The sequence below is a fragment of the Oryx dammah genome, unplaced genomic scaffold (assembly GCF_014754425.2).
Source record: "Oryx dammah isolate SB20612 unplaced genomic scaffold, SCBI_Odam_1.1 HiC_scaffold_1, whole genome shotgun sequence".
In the NCBI taxonomy this organism is placed as follows: domain Eukaryota; kingdom Metazoa; phylum Chordata; class Mammalia; order Artiodactyla; family Bovidae; genus Oryx; species Oryx dammah.
Genome location: NW_024070185.1, coordinates 29143841 through 29166324, shown reverse-complemented (window position 1 = coordinate 29166324; position 22484 = coordinate 29143841). Strand labels below are relative to the sequence as shown.

At 41.2% G+C, this 22484-nt stretch overlaps 1 protein-coding gene across 9 annotated transcripts in view; it reads left to right on the top strand.

Annotated features, from left to right (window-relative positions):
* Positions 1–21189, top strand: part of LOC120863756 — a 60903-nt gene extending 39714 nt beyond the window's left edge. For 2 of the 9 annotated variants that reach the window (XM_040240324.1, XM_040240329.1), the window contains exons 2-5: positions 2971–3108; positions 4906–5045; positions 19889–19950; positions 21036–21189. In XM_040240324.1, coding sequence (XP_040096258.1) covers positions 2971–3108; positions 4906–5045; positions 19889–19950; positions 21036–21146 — 451 coding nt within the window. In that variant the 3' untranslated portion in view covers positions 21147–21189. Of the gene's footprint in view, positions 1–82; positions 238–2970; positions 3109–4288; positions 5046–5288; positions 5773–19888 lie in introns of those variants that run through there. The other 7 variants (XR_005721077.1, XR_005721074.1, XR_005721076.1 and 4 more) reach the window with 7 other exon arrangements.
* The last annotated feature ends 1295 nt before the right edge of the window (positions 21190–22484 follow it).

Sequence of the window (22484 nt, the reverse complement as noted above, 5' to 3'; positions counted from 1 at the left end):
CTGGGATTTATGAGATAATCATTGCTCTTTTGCCAGAGCCTTGCACATTATTATTATTATTATTACTATTTTCTATTTATGTGCAGGTGCAAATGTTAGGTTTCAGCATCCTGAGTTCCCTGATTCTGAACAAAGGTTTGTGTGGCTCCTTTCCCTTAAAAATGCAAAACAACCCTCCCTTCATCGCAGAAGCCATCCTCTCCACCTTTTGTGGAGCCTCCTGCAAAAAGCTGCAGAGTGCAGGTCTTTAGTCTCTGCTCTGTTTCTTTTAAAAATAAAGTATGAAAGTGTTGTGCTGGAAATTATGCTGCTAAGTGTTACATGTGGTAGGTGTGAATGTATGTTTCAATAGTTCCAGGCACAAGACCAAAAACTTCCCCAGAATTAGCAGAATTTTCAGCTATAATCTGGCTAACATTTCAGCAAATAGGTACAAAGGCCTGTTTGGGAGTGTGCCGCCTCCAAGGAGCTGTAGAGGTGGGTTCCCACTGACATGTTGAGCCGTCCCTTGTATGGTCAGGTGGTGCTCGGTGGGATCAGCCCCAGGAAGAGGTTTGTGGTGGCTGTGAGTTTCCTCTCCTAAAACCTGCAGATCGAGTCTCTGAGTAGTCAGTTGTACCCCCAGGGCAATTCTTTTTGCTCTGCACTTGAAGTCTTATGACAGAATGGGTACATGTTTTGTTTTCGTGTTTAAGAAACTGATTATGTTGCTTTCAAGGATCACTTGAGTAGCGACCTTAGTAGGCAGAGCTTCGGGGAGTATGTAGTCAGGGTGGATAGTGTAATTCGCCCATATGCTTCCCGGGAGGAGCGTGGCTGCCTCTCTGAGAGGAAATGGGACGAAAACAGAGCCCACACAACACGGAGGATGGCAGCTGCTGAGCACAGGGCTGGTGCTTTGACCTGGAGCACTGTGCCTTCAGTTCCCTAAAGGGAAAGTGTGAAAATGAAAGTGTTAGTCACTCAGTTGTGTCCGACTCTTTGCAAATCCTGTGGACTGTAGCCTGCCAGGCTCCTCTGTCCAGGGGATTCTCCAGAATACTGGAGAGGGTAGGCATTCCCTCTTCCAGAGATCTTCTCAATCCAGGGATCAGACCTGGGTCTCCTGCATTGCAGGTGGAGTCTTTACCGTCTGAGCCACCAAGGAAGCCGGAACAACTGGATACTGGACTGAACTGTGTTGGGTTCCCTCCACAATTTTATATGTTGAAGCTCTAACTCCCAGTACCTCAGAATCTGACTGTATTTGGAGACAGAACCTTTAAAAATGTTATTCAGTTAAAAGGTCAGTAGGATGGGCTCCCATCCAAGGTGACTGGTGTCTGTATAAGCAGAGGAGATTAGGACGCAGACAAGTACAAAGGGAAGACCCTGTGAAGATATAGGGAGGGGGTGCTCATCACTGAGAAGGAAACCTCAAGATTGAGGCCTTAGAAGAGCCATCCTGCTGACACCTTGATCTCAGCTGTGTAGCCCTGAGAACTGTGAGAAGATAAACTTCTGTCATTGAAGTCACTCAGTCTGTGGACTTTGTCACAGTAGCCCTAGCGAAGTAATGCAAGCGGCTTCTCAGCACCAGTCAATTTTGTGTTCCATTTGGGGAACAAACACTAGCGCACCAAATTTTTCTAGTTTTTGAGAGAGGTTAAGAGTCTTTTGCTCTTTAAATGTTGGCAGCAGGGCTGATGGCTTCACAGACAAGCAATCTGTGTAGTCCCATGAGACTGGTACTCAGAAGGGTCTCGGTGCTTGGTGTCACGTGAAATTATTCAACGTTGAACAAGGGGTTTGCATTTTCACATTGCACCAGACCCCACAAACTGTGGAACCAGTCCAAACATGAAGTTTAAATAAAATTTAAACATGGTTAATTAAGAGTGTAGGGGCTGAAACAAAATATGTCTGAGGCTGCATGCAGCATGGGACACAAGTTTAAACTTTTTGTTGCTAAATAGATTATGACTTCCCATTCCCCCAGTGTCCCTGTGAAGGAATTTGTGAAGCCCAGAGGTTTCTGCGGGTGGGAAGAACAGTGCACATAGATACTCCCCAGGTGTGATTCCCTGAGATTCTAAATACATGAGCTAGTGTAACTCTAACAACATCAATAACAACAACACAACTTTTTTTTTTTTTTCAGGGATGGGTGATCAGAACCTCAAAATAAGAATATGTTGAGAAGAGGTCCAACAGGAGGAATTAATGTTTGGTTTAGGGTGGAGAGCTGGGCTGGCCCTGTGTATGCCTGATGCTGGAAGCTCTCCGAGAGCCTTGCTTCCAGGCACCTGGCTGGGCTCTGGGAAACAAACGGAGTATGTGCCTCACTGTGACCCCCATGACTCTGAGGGGCAGTGCGGCTCCCTGGACAAGCAACATGGAGACACGACGGTGGCAGAAGGAGAGGGACGACCACAGCTTTCTGCCCACAACTGGGGAGCAGGACTTTCTCCTTTGGGCTGAGCCAGTCTCAAGATTCTTGAGAGGTTTCCAGCTGGGTTAGGAGGGCTGAGCTGCGAGAGGGAATCTGGGCTGCCTGGTTCAAGGTGGGCCTAAGCCCTCGACGGTAAGTGAATGAGGTTCCTGAGGGTCGTGGTGCACGCCATGCCCGTTGAGTCTCATTCGGAAGGGAAAATTTTGCCCCTGTGGAAATGAACGTCAGTCATCAGGGAGCAGAGTCCCGGCATATTATGGAGAGATCCTGTTTTTAAGGCTCTGCACTGATTTATAGAAGCTCACTGAAAATATTATAGTGGAATGTTCAGTCAGGAGGTCTGCTTCTCCAGTTCTATTTCTGCCCAGGACTGGCTAACTGGAGAGTGTAAATTTTAAAAGAAATAATTTCATATGCACATTTATGCAAACTCCCTCAGGGGAATGAGTGAAAGACTGTTTGAGACACTCTGAATTTTTTGGAAGAAAGCTGCTGTATAAATTAATATGAAGGTTTTTTTTTTTTTCCCTCCATCCCAGGTCTGCAAGACAGAACTGGAAAGAACTCCTCCCATCACTCATGGGAGAAAATGAAGCTCTCTACTGGCCTCTATCAGAGAAGCTAAAAATTTCCCTCTTTTCTGCAAGTGTCCCAAACCCCATGACTCTTATTTCCAGGTCAGAGACTAAGATTTTATTTTTATTATTCTTTATACTTGGCTTATGGAGAGTGCCCAAATGGCATTGTGATGGACTAATGATTATGAGCCTCCTGTGGGCAAGGCCAGGCCTTGCGTGTGAGAGGAAATTCTATCAAACCTACTCGGTGATTTGCCCAAAGTCACCTCCTACATTCTTCTGACAAACAGCGCCTTCCTCCATCCTGGAGTTGGTGAGCAGAGTCCTCCTCTGGACTGAACCAGTCCCAGGATTCTTAAGGGGTTGAGGTAGTGACCCAAAATCTAAGAGAACTGGAATTCGGTATGTGGCCTTTCTGATTTCATTCCTAAATGGTAGTTCCCTTCAGCATGTGGAATATAAGAAACCTCACTAAAAATTTTTAACTTAAAAGGCCACTTTTAAGTTAAAGACAGATGAAAATTATGTCCACATGAAAACTTGTCCACAAATGTTCACAGCAGCATTATTCGTAATAGGCAAAAAGGAGAAACAGTTCAGACAGCCACCAACTAAATGAATGGCTAAACAACTTGTGGTTTATCCTTACAATGGAATACCATTTGGCAATAAGAAGGAATGAAATATTGACACATATTAAAACATGGATGAGCCTTTAAAACATTATGTTAATTGAAAAAGCCAGTCACAAAGGAACAATTATTATATGATTCCAGTCGTATGAAATTCTTAGACGAGGCAAATCTAGAGAGAAGAAAATAACTAGTGGTCACCGAGGGGAATAGGTCAGAGTGCAGGCATTGGAAGATGATAGTTGAGTGGCTCAGAGTTTTTGGTGGGGGAGTGATGGAAATGTTCTACAATTAATTGTGGTGAAGGTTGAACAACTCTGAGAATATACCAGAAAACAGTGAATTTCACACTTTAAATGGGTAAATTGCATGATGTATAAATTGTATCTCAATAAAGGTTTAAAAAAACTTTTTTAAAAGATACTCTAGAAAAGACCATTGGTTTATGTCTTTTTCTGGTTTATTGCCTTGGGATAGATATGAAAGTGTGAGTTGCTCAGTCATGTCTGACTGTCTGCCTCCCCATGGACTGCAGCCCACCAGGCTTCTCTGTCCATGGGATTCTCCAAGCAAGAATATTGGAGTGGGTAAAAAATCCAGGGGATCTTCCCAACCCAGGGATTGAAGCCAGGTCTCCTGCATTGCAGGTGGATTCTTTACCATCTGAGCCAGCAGGGAAGCCTTGGGATAGATATGTCTAGGCTTAAAAACAGATTGTATGAACCAAGAAAAGAGAGAATGTGAAAACTGATTTTTATCTCAGGTAGAGAGACTGATTTGAAGAACTATATGTAGCCACAATACCTGTAAGTTTCAAACTGCTAAATTTTTTTTCTAAGCCTGAAATCATTAATATCTCTGTAAACAATGATGGGAAGTGGCTTTGTCTTTTTTGTCTTTTCCATATTATTTTCTCTTTCTTAACTAATAGCACCCCAGCGTTCTCTTAAGGAACCACCAACCTCATTTGCAGTCTGGGTGGTTTGCATGTTGCTGACCCTATGTTTTAGGCTTTATGACTCCGACCTGATCAGGTAGCAGATTCTACCCAGTGGTACTGGTGCTGAATCACATCAGCTCTTCTGAACCCACCGATAAATTTTCAGGAATTTTGTGAGCCAGTTGTTAAACATCATCACCACTGAAAATTAAAGTCTATGAATATATAATTAATAAATTATATTTAAAACGAAGTGAATAGGTCCTCAAAACTCACTAATTTCTAATTATTTGCATTCATTACCCTATTATCTATGCTCTTAAGGCTTTTTACATCTACTGAATCTGGATGGTGGAAGTCCGATAGAGTACTCTGCTACTGTGCATCTTTTCCCAACCCCAAGTTCAGTGACTTCCAGTTGACAGCTCGAAAGTGGACGTGGTGGCAATATTTACACCACAGAGGTAGGCAAATATTGTATATAAGGGTTTTCCTTTTTTGTCACGGAGATTGGTAAACATTTACCAGCTAGAGTGGGCTGAATGGTGTCCCGGCAGCAGTTATGTCCACATCTCAGTCCCAGGAAGTTGTGAATATGATCTTATTTGGAGTAGGACTCCGCAGGGGAAATTAAGGTTCTTGACATGAGATCATCCTGGATGATCCCACAAGGCACTAAATATAATCAAGTGTGTTCTTACTTGGAGGGAGATGAACGCAAAAGCACAGAGGAGATACACAGATCTGAAGAGGAGGCAAAATGGTCACTGAAGCAGAGATCTGAGTAAAGCTGCTACAAGCCAAGGAAACCTGGAGCTCCCAGAAGCTGGAAGAGATAAGAAACAGAATCTCTACTAGAATCTCTGAAGGGAGAACAGACCTGATGACATCTTGATTTTGGACTGCTGCTGCTGCTAAGTCGCTTCAGTCGTGTCCGACTCTGTGTGACCCCAGAGACGGCAGCCCACCAGGCTCCCCCATCCCTGGGATTCTCCAGGCAAGAACACTGGAGTGGGTTACCATTTCCTTCTCCAATGCATGAAAGTGAAAAGTGTAAGTGAAGTCACTCAGTTGTGTCCGACTCTTTGAGACTCCATGGACTGCAGCCCACCAGGCTCCTCTATCCATGGGATTTGCCAGGCAAGAGTACTGCAGTGGGGTGCCATCGCCTTCTCCATGATTTTGGATTAAGTAAGTGAAGTCCCTCAGTCATGTCCGACTCTTTCCTTCTCCTGGGGTCTTCCCATTCCAGGGATCGAACCCAGGTCTCCCGCATTGGAGGCAGACGCTTTGACCTCTGATTACTGACCTCCAAAAATGAGAAAGTAAACTCCTCTTTTTTAAGCCACCCAGTTTGTGGTAATTTCTTCTGGCTGCCGCAGGAAGCTAAGGTACCATCAAACCACTGCAGCACTATTATATGGTTCAGTGATGGGCATGTAACCCATGCTAAGACAATGGGAGGTCAGCTCCTATTGTAAAAGAAATATACTCCTACTAAAAGTTGCTAAGTGGCTCAGTCTTTGCCAGAATATTTGCCAAAGAAGGAGAACAGCATAGAAAGTGGTAAAATCGGGATGCAGAAACAGAAAGAAGAGAGTCAGAATCCAGACAATGTTATTTGAGAAGCTGAATCTATTCTACTATTGAATTTTTAAAATTCTATGAACAAATTAATTTCTTTTCTTTCTAAACCAAGTTCTTAACCAGTTGTTGTTCAGTTACTCAGTTGTGTCTGATTCTTTGTGACCCCATGGACTGCAGCATTCCAGGCTTCCCTGTTCCTCACTATCTCTCAGAGTTTGCTCAAACTCATGTCCATTGAGTCAATGATGTCATCCAACCATCTCATCCTCTGTTGACCCCTTCTCTTCCTGCCCTCAATCTTTCCCAGCATCAGGATCTTTTCTAACGAGTTGGCTTGACCAATATAGACATGTTAATTTTCAGAGCACAGATAGGATTGTAAATACATAAAATTACTGTCATTTCATTAGCTATTATTTAAATCAAACATAACTGTATGTCAAACAGTGAACAATCTGAGATCTATCTGAACAAAGCATGCTTATTTGTTCCACTGATAATTACTGAGCCAAACATGTCTCAAACATTCTACTCAGGACAGATATCCATCTATGTAAGAGCTAACAATTTATTTGCCTGTAAGGAGTTCAGTGTAACCCACATTAATGAGATTACCAGCAGGATTAACTTTCCATTTTATAGTCCATATTTTTCCAGACAGTGCTAAATTCATGTAATTTCATTATTCTTCCTAAAGAGAATTTGTTTAATGCACAGCTAAAATACTTTAACTTGTTTATGAGATTACATTTAAGTACATTCACAGATCATTAAAAAATCTTTTGGAGTTTTTAGGTTGGGAAAATATAGTTATTTCCAAATGATGTTGTACCTTTGGTAATTTTGTACATTTCAGCAATTTTCACTTTGCATTATCCTTAGTAATTTTGTAATGTGGGCAAGCACATTTCTGAAAGGAGCGTGCCACAGAAAATCCTAGGGACAGATATACAGTACTGAACTGTTTTTAAAGTAAAATTTTTATCTTCAGCTTTTCTATCACTAAACCATTTTTCCAGTTCAAGAGGTTTAAAATTAATTTTCCCCCATAATCCTATCTCTTACCTCTACTTTCAAATACCTTTGTCTTTTGATGAGTGCATTTTGGATGAATTCCCAGTCAACTTTTAAAATTTAATTAAACTCAGCTAAGTTTAACTCAGCTTCAACAGATAGTTTTTTAATAGCTGATTAACTGGGAGCCCATCTTTAGGAATTCTAAGAAAAAAAGGTTGGTGAATGTTGCATGTTGATAAAAGTTCTAATACTGATGTCACTAGCATCAATAAACAAATGCCTGCTTGTGTCGATTTAAAAAGACAATAAACTTCCAAATGCAAGTATCCAACTAATACATTATTCTGAGTATTTTATATTTGCTAGTAGCATTACTTATAAAAAAGAGACTTTGAGTATTTTCAAGTCAAAAAACCCACAAAAACCAACAACCACATAAGGAATAAGAGATTGTACTGAGGACATATACATTAATCAGTCAATAACAATTCTAGCCCACTCTTCTAGGATAATTCTCCTTCTGTACAAAAATGTAGCCACTAATGAGGAGAGATAGGTTGGGATTTGGGGGTTAGTAGACACAAACTGCTATTTATAGAATGGATAAACAAGATCCTACTGTATACTCAGGGAACTATATTCAATACTCTGTGATAAACCATAATGGACAAGAATATGAAAAAGAATGTGTGGGTGGATGTGTGTCATCTGAATCACCTTGCTGTACAGCAGAAATTAACACAATGTTGTGAATCAACTATACTTCCATAAAATACATTAAAAAAAAATAGCTACCAAAATTTTGGAGGTGATTAGGTTCATTATCAACTTAGAATTACAAGGAACCATGGGGAAATTAAAACTGTAGCTTTCAGAGTCCCCATTTTTATAGCCCCCTGGAAGCCTAAAATAAAAATTGGGAACACATCAAGTTGAGCAAAAACAGAAGTAAACAGTCTCAAAATAAGTGTTTAGAAAGCTGCTAAATAATTAAATATTACTCATTCTTGATAACCCTGGCTATGGAGAATTCAAACAAGTTTGCTCTTTTCCTAAAGCTAAAAAGAAACTCACCACCAAAGTTGAAATACAAGGAACCCGAAAAAATCAGTGATTTGTTCCCTGATGGCAACTTTATGCCAGAGATACGAGAGTTTCTTTACACGGAATTGTTTTCTTCCTGTGGAAAACATCGATAGGAATCTAGGTGAATGATATAATTAAGTAGTTGTGTGGCTCTAAAATGCTTTCCCCCGCCCCCGCCCCCCACCAAATGCCTCAGCGTTTTCCCAGGAACCAGAAGAGAGGAACAGCCTTCAGAAGAGTTAGGCCCTCGAGATATTTCCAAACTGCCTGGAGGAAGGCTTGGACCAACCACAATAGGGAATCATCCTGCCTTGGACATGAGTCTAAATTGATGACCTAATAGGTCTTTTCCAACTCTGACTGCCACAGTTTTATGAGCATCAAGAACTGGGTATCTGCCACAGTCAACAAACAGAGCTTCTCCAGGGCTTATACATCCCCAGAAACGCAAATATACCAAAAACCTGGGAGCACAGTCTCCCAGGGCTCAGGTGCCACCTCTAGGCTTTCACCAGGTATGAAGTGGAAATACTTGTCTGGTAGGATAATTCTTAAAGAAAAGGAAGGATGTATCACTCTTCATGTTACCTTAGTTTAAAAACTCTAAGCCAGAGCAGACCCAATTGCTGAGGAACTGGTGAAGAATAGCTTAAGGGTCCCTCTTTCTCAGGTGGTGGTGATTCAGTCGCTAAGTTGTGTCCAATTCCTGCACTGTAGCCCTCCAGGCTCCTCTGGCCATGGAATTTTCCAGGCAGGGATACTGGAATGGATTGTCATTTCCTCCTCTAGGGGATCTTCCTGATCCAGGGTCTTGAACCTGGGTCACCTGCATTGGGGGTGGATTCTTTACTAACTGACCCACCAGGGTATCTCTCTTTCTCAGGGCGCACCCCCTCCAAAGCCCTGTACTTAATTTTGTATTTGTAATTTTGCATTCTTTTTGTTGAGTCCCCTTAATCAATAAGCTGTAGACCCTTCCCCTGTCCTTACAAATAGCATCAAATCTTCACTTGATATGAGTGTGAAAATTAAACACAAAGTCCTCTTCATTGTCTATGGCTATTCTTTACCTCTGGCAAGTCACTACTGACCCTGAGGCCTCTTGGTTTGAGCCTCGGGTCCTCAGTTGTCCTCTCAGCCACAGCAGTGGTTCAAAATCCGACTGCCATTTAAGCTTATTCTCTTTAGCTCCTTGGTGAAATAACCCTCCACTGTGGGCTAATTATTGCAATGGCTTACAGACTCTAAAGGCCAGAAGATTTTCCATGCGTGGTCCTCCTTTTGGTTAAGCTGCATCACTGTTCCAACATCAGCTAAGTTTTGTTTTCTGTTCAAGTTGAAGGATGTGGACTAGGCTTCCACACTTTCTCAACAGGCTCTCTTGGCTCAAGAGACCAAGCCACAGAAACATTTACTTTTTTTTCTGATTACAAAAGTAACAGCATGTATATAATATACATCCATAAATAACTTGAAACATTGTAATATATAGCACAGAAAGTGAAAATCTTTCCTAATCCCACACAGCTGAGAAAACCAGTTAACATTTTTTTCAAGGCATATATTAACATTTTATTTATTATTTTACAAAACTGGGATTATATTCTCAACTTTGAAGCATGCTATTTTCCACCTAGCAATATGTCTTAGACATATTTCCCTGCCAGTCTGCAAAGAGTGATCTTCCTTTTAATCTTCTTTTTAATGGCTCCATGGTATTGTACTGTGCAGCTGAACCAAACTTTCCTTAACCAATTGCCTATTAATGCACATTTGGGCCCTTTCCAGTTTTCCCTGTAACACAGATTCTTGCAAACATCATTTTACACTTACATCTTTGAGCAGTTGTAGGAGTATTTCTCTATGATGAATTCCCAGAGGGTGAATTATTATCAGGTCAAAGGGTATGAGCACTTCATTTTTAATAGCTATTGCCAAATTGCCCTCCAATAATTTTATACCAATTTACACCCCAAACTACACTGTAAGGAGGAGCCTCCCCCCCCCTACCCTTAGCAACACTAAAATCGGGCAATTTAGGGATGTCTGATGTGAGTTAGGAGTTAAGAGATTCAGCCTGTGGAGTTTTCTCCCTTTGTGAACCGCTAACAAAGACATCAAAAGTCTCCCCCTTTCCTTGATGAGCCCTCTGCTCTCAGTGAGCCAATACCCAGACAGACATCTAGCTAAGATGAGAAGCAAAAATTCTAACACCTGATCCTTGTGCCTAGCTGGATTAGAGATGATTCACAGTGAATATATAAGCAAATGTGTTAGTTCTATAATACTTAATAACTTAATCATGAAAGAAATATAAAGAGCGGTCTTGACTTGGACAGTACTGTTTTCATGTAAACAGCACATTTAATCTTGTAGTATCAGAATACTTACCTCTGCACAATTCCTGAAATTCACCCCAGTGTTTAGTGGAGCAAAGTCATTTGAAGAATCTATTCTTTAAAGGTATGTGATAAGTGACTCTGACTCAGCCCATTTAAGAAGAGCTCCGTTTACCAACATCCAGTCTAAAGGAGCTCATTCTGAGGATTACTATGGTTTATGTGTCCAGAATTAGGACCACGGGGCACTAGACTGGGAAGAAACTTCAGGATTTATCCAGTCAACAGATTTTGAAACTCTAGCTCTACAAAGCCTTGATGTTGCTTCCAGGAGACACAAGTTGACAGAGGAGTAAGGTGGAAGGTCTTAAAGGTTCATGGTATTCTAACCCTAATTCCACAGGAGCCTCACTTCGATCTGCTTCATATGGTTGGTTATACAGCATGTTATCTGGAGCAAGCCAATCCCTTCCTTTCCTCATCTATAAAATAGACATGAGAGCAGAGCATGTTAAGAGTAGTGAATTTTAAATTAAATAATACTATGCATGTGGTCATGTATGGATGTGAGAGTTGGACTGTGAAGAAGGCTGAGCGCCAAAGAATTGATGCTTTTGAACTGTGGTGTTGGAGAAGACTCTTGAGAGTCCCTTGGACTGCAAGGAGATCCAACCAGTCCATTCTGAAGGAAATCAGCCCTGGGATTTCTTTGGAAGAAATGATGCTGAAGCTGAAACTCCAGTACTTTGGCCACCTCATGTGAAGAGTTGACTCATTGGAAAAGACTCTGATGCTGGGAGGGATTGGGGGCAGGAGGAAAAGGGGACGACCGAGGATGAGATGGCTGGATGGCATCACTGACTCGATGGACGTGAGTCTGAGTGAACTCCAGGAGTTGGTGATGGACAGGGAGGCCTGGCGTGCTGCGATTCATGGGGTTGCAAAGAGTCAGACACGACTGAGCAACTGAACTGAACTGATGCATGTAAAAGGCTTCCCTGGTGGCTTAGACAGTAAAGAATTTGCCTGCAATGCAGGAGACTTGGGTTTGATCCCTGGGCCAGCCCAGTGCCCTGCACATCCCAAAGACTCAATAAATGTTTACCAATTTATTATGTATGATTGTCCTTTGAAAATGGATTCTGCTACTAAAACATACAGTTTGAAACCACCCATTTATTTGTTAGTCTTTCGAACAAGGTCACTCTTTCAGATGGAGTAGTGTTAAATTTTATTTCCCAAGTTCTAATCCAATGATCCTACTCTAAGACGCCGGTCCACTTTCATGGAGACTGCTGGAGGCGCTGAGAATGATTGGCCTCCCGCACACCAGGTGGTTTCACTCACAAACCAACCAGCTAAGATCACACCTCCTCTATCTGCATTCCTATTGATTCATAGAAGAAATACTAATGTATGGAAAAAATGGTTTTACTTGCCTTGTGGGAGAAGGCCCCTGCAGGTTCACCATAAGAAATGATCATGAAGGTTGGTTAAAAATATTACCAAGTTGCCATTTCTTCCATGACTATGAGGACAATAGAAAGGAGTTCAGAAAGGGACACTTAAACCTTCTAAGTTTGGCTGAAGTTTCCCTTCTTGGCCAGATGTTTTTAAAAGGAAGAACTCAGTCAACAAATGTACAGTCTTATCAAGCATTTTCTTAGGAAAGCTTGTCTTTGTGTAGGGGAAGTTTTCCTAATGAATCACAGACATGAGGCTAGAGGGGGAGAATGTTTTCCTCTTTGAATGGTCCAACACAAGACTGAAATCCAGGGAGTAAAGAGCAAAACCTTCCAAACTGTGTGTCTTTTCTACCCAAGAACGCCTTCCATGCCCCTCACTGCTGTTGTGGGAGAGCCAGACGTGGGTTTGGGGAGGGGCTTCTCTGTGTCAGGGCCATTTGGGGTCTGTGCTAGACTTAGGAACAAGCAGACATAAAAGCTGTAGAATTAAGGGTTGAAAACAGCATTTAATGAAACCCCTCCCTCCAGACGCTCTTGATCAAAGTCTCTCCTTGCACTAAGACAACCGATCTACAGTTGCATACATAAAACTTTGGCAACACTCTGTCCTCATGGTTTTCAGCAGAGGTTTTTAGACCTCTGAAACTGGGCATCGTCCCAGAACTGAGATCCAGTTGCATTACGCATACCAGAAGACACACCACCACAGCCGAAGCCCGTGCAACCACTTTCTTTTAACCTCGCGTCTGTGAAAAATTACTTTCCAAAAAAATAAGTGAAACCCGATGTCTTCTCCGGGTGGTTATTTTTGCGCCTATGAAGTCAATAAAACTCTCCAGATTTATTAGACAGCCCTGCTGCGGGAGACAAGACCACTTCCTATTCCCCAGCAGAAATGTGTGCCATTCCTTTCTGTAACCTTCTGACCACAGGTTTTCGTTTTATTCATTTCTTTTATTTTTTCCCAGAAAATTTGTCAAAACCTTCTAAGATAAGTGGCTTGGCCTGCACTAAAATCCCAAACTCTGGCATCCGAAAGTGACAAAATGAACACATTTCAGGCTCCTCTAGCTTTTCTTCTTTCCTTCCTATTTTAGAGAGACCCCCGTTTCTTTTCATCAGAAACAGCAAGGAGTTTGGCTATCTTTCCATCAACCTCTCTAAACACTGAATGTAACACCTACCAAGTTACACTCCTGTGGGCATCCACTAACCATAGAATGATGACCATGATAATGACAACTGGAATCGGTTCTATTTACTGAGCCCCTACTGTATATGCTGGGGTTCTCCTGTATGGAGATTCAAAAATGTAGGGGATGATATACATTCTTTCCAGAGCTTAGCATTTACTTGGAGAAATAAACATGTAAACAAATATAAGTCATTTAGTGTGACAGATTTCTTAATAAACAGAATCATATGGGATATAAAGACCAGAACATAGAAAGGTAATGATGGCTTTCTCAGAGGAGATGACTCTTGAGCTATGTGTTTAAAGATGAGTTGGAGTTTATCAGATAAACTTGGGGTAAGGCATGTCATACAGAGAGGCTACCAACTGCCAAGGACCAGAGGTGTGAAATAGCATGCTACCTGTGGGACCTAAGATGTTCTGTTCAATGGGAATGAAGGTCAAAATGTTGTAAGCAACCTGTATTCATGCATGAATGTGGGTAGGCTTTTTAGGAGAAAGGGAACTACTGAACAGGATAAAGATTTGGCGCAATTGTGATAGCATGTTCCACAGAGAGAGCTCAAGGGGTTGAGTGCTATCCAGGAGGGAAATGAAGAAAGCCTAAACCAAGCCAGTGTGATGGTAATGAGAATGAAGATTTAAGAGTGATAGCAAAACGGAAGACATTAAAAGGTCATAGAATGAAGATTCTCACTCCAGAATGACTATTAAGCAGTTGTATTTCATTATTTAACAGTGAAAATTACTTCCAAAATACTTTTAATATTAAATTATTGACTCACTACATTTCTTTCTCCATTTACTTCCAAAAATGATTTGCAGTAGGAAAGAGATTGTAGCAGCAGCCAGGACCACCATGTGTGACTATGTAACCTTGGCCATCTACAAACTGATGAAGAGCATTTGTAGGGAATCATCTTTAGTTCAGTTATTCTGAATATCATTTAAAGAAATTCATACCAGCACTATCTTGACTAGCTTGAATTTTGATTATCCTCCTGTTAATATGAAACATTTATCTCAACTTAATTGGTACTTCCTTGGATGATAACTTCTAGTTCAATTACTCATATTTTCAGGGAACTGAGAGAGAAGGTGGGGCTTCCCAGGTGGCTCAGTGGTAAAGAAACTGCCTGCCAATGCAGGAGACAAGAGATATGAGTGTGGTCCCTGGGTTGGGAAGACCCTTTTGGAGAAGGAAATGTCAACCCACTCCAGTATTCTTGCCTGGAGAATCCCATGGATAGAGGAGCCTGGCGGGGTACAGTACATGGGGTCATGAAGAGTCAGACATGGCTAAGTGTACATGCGTACACACAAACACACAAACACACATGAGAGAGAGATAGAGAAGGTATTCTTGGCTGCTGCTGCTGCTGCTAAGTCGCTTCAGTCGTGTCCGACTCTGTGCGACCCCATGGACTGCAGCCCACCAGGCTCCCCCATCCTTGGGATTCTCCGGGCAAGAACACTGGAGTGGATTGCCAGTTCCTTCTCCAATGCATGAAAGTGAAAAGTGAAAGTGAAGTCGCTCAGTCGTGTCCGACTTTTCGAGACCCCATGGACTGCAGCCCACCAGGCTCCTCCGTCTATGGGATTTTCCAGGCAAGAGTACTGGAGTGGATTGCCATTGCCTTCTCTGATTCTTGGCTACACCTACTCATTTGGTTTTGGCAAAGGAAAGAAGATGAAGTGCAGCATTTTGGGAATCAGACTCTTAATATGGTCCCTATGAAACTAAGACATACCTAAGCTCAGGTTTCCCAACTGTATAATGGACCAACATTAATGTCTGTCGCATAGTTTTGATGTAAGAATTAAATGAGCCGATGAATAGCAAGTACTTGGCACATAGTAAGGTGACAGGTCTTAGTACTCTCTAGGCTGTGCTCGGTGCTTGGAATATTTTGCTGTTGTTGATTTAGTTGCTAAGTTGTGTCTGACTCTTAAGCAACTCCAGGAACTTGTAGCCCCACCAGGCTTCTCTGTCTATGGGATTTCCCAGGCAAGAAAACTGGAGTGGGTTGCCATTTCCTCCTCCAAGGGATCTTCCCAACCCAGGGATGGAACTCATGTGTCCTCCTTTGGCAGGCAGATTCTTTACCATTGAGCCACCTGGGAAGCCTGCTTGAAATGTACTCCTTATATTCTTCTCATTTTATAGAAAAGGAAACTTAAGCTTTCTGAGGGCCTTTATTTATCTTTGTATTTCCAGTCCATAGAACAGCATCTGCCTCAAAACACCTAAATGTCTTGCTAACAGGGATTGCATAATAACTTGTCCAAAGTCAAACATCTAGTAAATAGCATGATTAGTATTCAGACCTATGTCTGCATAATTCCAAGGCTGGTGCTCTTTTAATAATTTCCCAGTTTTATTGTATAAAAAAGGACACGGAAGCTGATTGAAGTGCTGCTTCGTACCTTTGTTTACTACTAGTTTTCAAATTATTTAATTGCCATCCTTTAGGGTTCTCAGTGTGTGCTAGGCTGGCCAAAAATTTCATTCAGGTTTTTCCATAAGATGTTACAGAAAAACCCAAACGAACTTTTTAGCTAACCCAATAGTTTCCATTCATATCATTTAAAGGTTATTTCCAGAGCATTTCTACATGGGTCAAGATCATGGTTTGTATTTTTTGCTTGAGTCCCTTGAGTCCCATTTCACCTACTAGAATCTACAAGAGACACTTCAGCCTTAACATCTCCAAGCCAGAGCTCATCTACCAGCTGCCCCTCTTCCTTCTCCAAAATTTACCCTCCAGAAACCCTGCTTTCCCTTTTGTTTTGGTAGATGACATGTTCTTCCACCCAGGCACTCAAGATTTTAGATTCAATCTTTAACCCTCCTATTTTCCTTACTCAACTGGTCACCAAGTTCTATTGTTTCTACCTCAAAAAAGGTATTTTCAGATCTGGCTTTCCCTTTTCATCTCAGCTGCTACAGTCTAATTCAGTTCAGAGGTCCCTCCGTACCTGTAGGGGATTGGTTGCAGCCCCTGGCCTCTGCCAGAATACCAAGCTCCATGGATGCTCAAGACCTTTATATAAAATGACATAGTATTTGCATATAACCTACACAAATCCTTACATATACTTTAGATCGTCTCTAGATTACTTATACCTAATAAAATGTAAATGTTATATAAATAGTTGTAAATACAAAGTAAAGCTGTGTAAATTGTTGCTGGCAAATTCAAGATTTGCATTTTGAAACTTTATGGAATTTCGTATTTCAAATATAATCTCTGGATACAGAGGGCTGAATGCACGTCACCATCTTTTGCTTGAAGCGTTTGGACAGCTTCCAAATTGACTTTCTTACTCTCAGTACTTTCACTCACCAGCCTTTTGAAGGCAAGACGATCTTTCTCTAACTTAGAACAGATCAGACACTCTCCATCTCTAAAACCTTGGGCAGTGCCCCTCACCTTCAGCTTAAGAGGTTATACTCACTCCTGTGTAATTATCTTATTTAAAACTGAGCCCAGTCAGATTTTCCTGCCATTCTTCTCATGTGTCCTTGGCTTTAGCTCTCCTGAACCACTTGCTCTTCCGCAAATGCTGAACACACCGTGGGACTGCCTTTCTTCCAACTGCTTCCTCTGCCCAGAATGACCTTCCTCTCCCTTTTGGCCTTGAAAACTCCTGCTCATTCCTTAAGGCTCAACCCAATATCACATCCAGGGTGAGGCTCTTTTCACATCTCCCAGCTGACTCAAGGAAAATTAATTTTCCTTTGCATTCAACAAAACGCTTCCAACATTTTTATTAAAGTTAGTTCTTTATGTATTAATGATCCATGGAAACTTAAGGGCAAGGACTACTTAATTCATTGATGTAAGCTTTATCCCAACATAAGGCTAGTTAAGGTTTTATTTTTTTTCTGTTTAAGGGAAAAGACCACATTATTTGTTTGTTTTAATAAATGATTAATAGTGTAATTGGGCTTCCCTGGTGGTTCAGCCAGTAATTCACCTGCAATGCAGGAAATGTGCAGGAGACACAGGTTTGATCCATGGGTTGGGAAGATCCTTTGGAGAAGGAAATGGCAACCCACTCCAATATTCTTGCCTGGGAAATCCCATGGACAGAGGAGCCTGGTAGGCTATATCCACAGGGCTGCCAAAGAGTCAGACACGACTGAGCAACTAAATAATGATAACAACATAAGTGGTAAAAGGAAGATGAGTCAGATATTTGAGATTTTGGTCTTGGACATGGTACATACTCAACATACGTCAGTTAATCCATGAACACCAGGGATTCCCTGGTGGCTTAGATGGTCAAGAATCTGCCTGCAATGTGGGAGACCTGGGTTCGATCCTTCTGCTGGGAAGATCCCCTAGAGAAGGAAATGACAACTCACTCCACTATTCTTGCCTGGACAATCCCATGGACAGAGGAGCCTGGTGGGCTACAGTCCGTGGGGTCAAAAAGAGTCAGACATGACTGAGTGACTAACACACACACATCCATGAACAAATCTACTTTATGAATACTTAACCTCCCTCCAGGCACAACGTTGCTTAATAGCAGAGGTAAAGAACAGCTATGACAAGGACAGATTGGCCTCAGGATCATATGAAATAGAAATCCATTAAAGCCAGATCACTCCTAATATGTTTCTTTCGACTTGAAGGCTTTCCTACCCTGCTATGGGCCACCTTCAACATAGGAGGTTTTAAATGTTTTAAAACCTTTCTTAGAGTTCTATCCATCTCTTTGTTTAAAACAAATTTTCCTCAGTCCTTTCCAACCTGCCAGAGAACCAACATTTTCTTGAAGTTATAGATTGCCTATAATCGCTGAAACCTTTATCTTTTCCTCCTCTGTATGTCAACTTTGTAAATGAGTTTTTCTTTTCTGTTGTAGGAGAAAACGCTAGTGTAAAGAACCATAATACTAAAAATATCAAAGTTCCTGCTTCTTAGGGTATATAGTCTATAAATTCCTCTTGAAAGTTATTCAGTGGTTTATAGGATCATTGAAACGCAAGTCGGGTCTCACTGGATAAGGAGTCAGAGACTCTAGGTTCTAGTTGTAGCCTATATCTAGAGTCACTTGAGTGATAGTTGGGCAAGTCACTTAAAACTCGAGGTTGCAAATGTGGAGCACCTAGGCCAGACTTGGACCACAGAAGTGTGTTGTTTAACCCTTATAGTGTTTGAATGAGGTGACATTTAATTGGGAGATTCCATATAAGAATGTAGGTTTATATTTTCTCTAAAGAAATCAGATCTGGCCACAGGGGTCCCAGATTTCTACTCATTTTGTACTAGCGGACCCCCTGAGCCCTTTAACATGGCATGGGGCCCCATGACTTCATCAGTTTCTACTGACCTTTAGTCTGCTCTACACAGAGGCAAAATACTGGTTTTTGTTTGTCCATGCACTTGTACTCAGAGTGATATTAAAAACATTTAACTACTAAGGCATGGGACTCACCCATTAGAGTGGATTACCTCTGTGCTAGGTACAACATCCCAGGGATGCCCTGTTCTCCCTAGCTGCTTGACTGTTGGGGGAGGCTCAAGAGCTCCTGGGGCAAGGGCAAGGGTGGCATCACTGAGTGGGCTGAGAGGCTGAGAGCAGTCTCCAGATGCCGAATACGGTATAAGGACTTTGCTGACTGCAGGAGCACATCTCCTGAATTTAAGCTCTGCTTGATCTGTTGTTTTCTTTGATAGATATATTCCTGTACCCATGTCTCTTATTGAAAACAAGTAATGAAAGAAAACTAGATTTTTTTAAAAAGGCAGAATGGTTTTTCTTGCCCTTGATTGACTTGTTCATTTACCAACTGGCCGCTACAGCATATGAGTTTGATTTCCTGGTACTAACCAATCTACAAACTCTTTTCCAGCCTAAGCATAAGGAACCTCTAATTTTATCCATTTTATAAATGGAGTGAAAATTTTGCAAAACATCTTGAAGAATTTTGCAAATCATTGTACAGAGTTTATATAAGGTCTAAAACACTATTTGAAATAACAAATCACCAATAAATTATCTCCATTTTCTTATTGGGCTTTTCAATTTTAAAAGTACTCTGATGTTCTTTCTTTTCTCAATTTAGCCATGGCTATTTTTCAAATGGAATTAATGACCAAAAGCTAGCCTCATTCTCTAATTACAGTAAGAGACACTAGACAGGAGTCGTTCCAGACACTGACCCATCTTGGCTCAGGGAGAGGCTCTGGGCAGTTTTACTATGTGCTGGCTTAGTACCTGGGGCCAGGAAACATCTGTTAGAACATGCGGTCCAGCGGGTGCTCTGCTTAATTATAAAATGGCATTGCAGAGTCCCTTCGAGTTGGCTGGCCTTAGCTTCTAATGCTATACGATCAAGCAAAATACAATTCTTGATGTTCTGTTAACTGAATAACCAAACTGAGTATTGCAATGCTTTAAGAAGAGTGAAAAAGTTAAACTTTTGTCCTCGGGGTAAAAGTATGGGGAAAAAACGAAACAAAGAAATGATTTCTAAAAGCAATTGAGAAGCTTAGATCTGAATGGGTATTCCTTCGATAGGCAATGGGGGAGCTGAGGTAGGAATGACTCACGCTTCTAGAATGAACTGTTTATATAGTGCTTCCTCCTCTTCATTCCAGGGATCCTGTTTGGAAGGTCAGGGACAATGACAACTGAGAAGAAAAGGCAGAACTGGAGAAGAGTGAGTGAATGCTGGGAGCATCCAGAGTCCTTCACCTTGACACGCTTCTGCACTGAGTTTATCAATCAGTTATGGCCCAGGACTTAGGGTTAATATTTGGAACACATACACTTGGGAATTCTTCCTAATGACATGAAACTCTTATTCGTCCTTACGAGAACTTACCTTCCCAAATCCTCTTATACGGTGATGAGAGAACAGAGCCTATTGTCAGCAGTGTCTGCTGGAGTACCTTTGGTCTCATAGCTTGTAATCACTTCCAGACCAGGGTATATTTATGATTTACATAATGTTATAGAAGAAGAGGTCTTAAGGGTTTTTTCCTCTAAATCTTTCTGAATTATTATTTTAGACTCATTGCCAGGTTTTTTTTTTCTTTTAAGGAGGAAGTTGATGAACTTTTAAACATGTCATTACATGCTCCGAAATAGCAACTCTTTGTTCTTGCAGAGTTTCTTGTGGAAATTTTAGGACTGTGTGTGTGTAAGTGAGTGAGTGTGTGTGTGCGCGTGTGTGTGTATTTAGAAACAGGTAGGAAAGGAAATGGGTGAAAAGGAACACTTGAGGTTCACTGATAAAATTAAACACATATTGTGTGTTTCTGTTAGAAGAAAAGCTGGCAGATTTGGGAGAATCTTACAGAACATTTGGAGTAGGTTTTGGAAGGGCAGCTGTATGTTCACTTCTCATCATGTTTCAGTAATTAGGGGTGGGAGCTGAAGGGTTAAGCCCTAAAGCAAGAAAATATCTCTAGTTCAGAAAACAAAGGGAAACTTGCATATTTCTGAAGATGACATTGGATCAGCCTGTGGATTTCAAGCAATTATGCGATATTATGATCCCCACTGAGCATGCACTAGTTGGAATACTGTTCTTTCTATTTCTCCATATCCCGGGGTTGTACACTGAAAGAGCCCTGTTCAACTTCGCATGTCAGAATTTTGAAGGAAAAATTATAGTAAAATATGTTTAAAACAGTGGGGCCTTATGTGAGTGAACACAACATTTTCCAAGGCTTTCAAAAATCCTTCTGTTAAAAATATGGTTTTTATTCTGTTTCTTATAATTTTTTTTTTCCTTTTCAGTCAAGCTTTTACCTCCCCTCCTTCCTGGAGAAAATCAGAGAGAAGTTTCAAAGGATATCCATAACACAGCCTACATTTAGGGCCTGGGGATGTACAATGGATTTGTTTTAAATGAAACACCCCACGTGGAAAATAAACAAGGGAGAAAAGTTCATCTGTGGATATAACTTCAGTTCCAACAACTGTGGTGACAGTCACACTGTCTGAGTAAATGTCCCCCAGAGTCATCTTGAGAGCAAAATGATTATTAATTGAGGTTTCTGTGAGTTGAAAGATGGGTTGTTCATAAAGGGGAGGAACTTTTCTAGAACTCGAGAAACTGAAGACTCAGCTCCTGGGTTGTTCTAAAAGGTGAGGTGTCTTTTAAAAATTGAATTAATTAAAAACATAATTAAAAACAAAATAAAACAAAAAGCAGGCACAGCAAAGTATACAGATTAGGAATGATGGTGAATGACTTTGATATTTATTTTATTCCATGACATTCTTTCTCTGAAGGAGAGAAGTAATTTGTTTGATCAGTTAGGGAAAGCATGTCGCTGTTAATGACAGAGATCCTGTCTCTGGATTGCTGGGGCTCATAGGGTGATTTCTCAAAGCCACCAGGGACCCAGGCTCTTTCTAGCTCTCTGCCCTTTCATCCTGAGGCCAAGATGTCCCTCTAGTCATTGTATGTTCTCTCCAAGCATGAAAGAGGAAAGGGTAAGGCAAAAAGGAAAGCCCTCCTACCCTGATTAGTTCCCTTTAAGGAGCTTCCACAGAAGCACATCGGAACATTTCCACTTACAATTCAGTGGCCAAACCTTTGTCACAAGGCTGTACCTAGCTGCAAGGGAACATAGGAGATGTGGTCTTTCAGGAAGAAAAATTACTCTCCTAAATGAAATCAGGATTCTATTACGGTAATAAGGGACAAGCAGGTATTAATGTGAAACTTGAGGTCTCTATCATACTCATATAAAATATCCTTAATGCCAGTATATAATCTAAGAATCACTGATGCTTCTGTTTGAATTATATGGTGTTTAAGGCATTAGCTTAACAACCCAATTTTGCATTGAATTGTCTCAGTACACATGGCCAAATTGAATTCTTTTATACATCTCTGATCTTTTTCTCCACTATTAGTGAAGTTTAAGCTACAGAAGTTGGGAAGTACATAGCTAAGGAGCAGAAAATTCCATCACTCTTGAGCCTTCAAATTTAGCAAATAGTTCCTTGTCTAGATATTATCTTGATAAATGATTGCATCTTCTGCAATCTTTTTCTTCCCCATACTACTGGAGCTTACATTTCCTACATTATAAAAAGGTGAACATTTTAGAAAATTTGTGGGTTCATAATTAGAGAAAAGGAAGAAAATATGAAGACTGGCACTAACTTAGAAGACACTATTTCCTGCATGGTTGATTATTCTCCTGTGAATTTCTTCACTCCCCTCTTAAAATT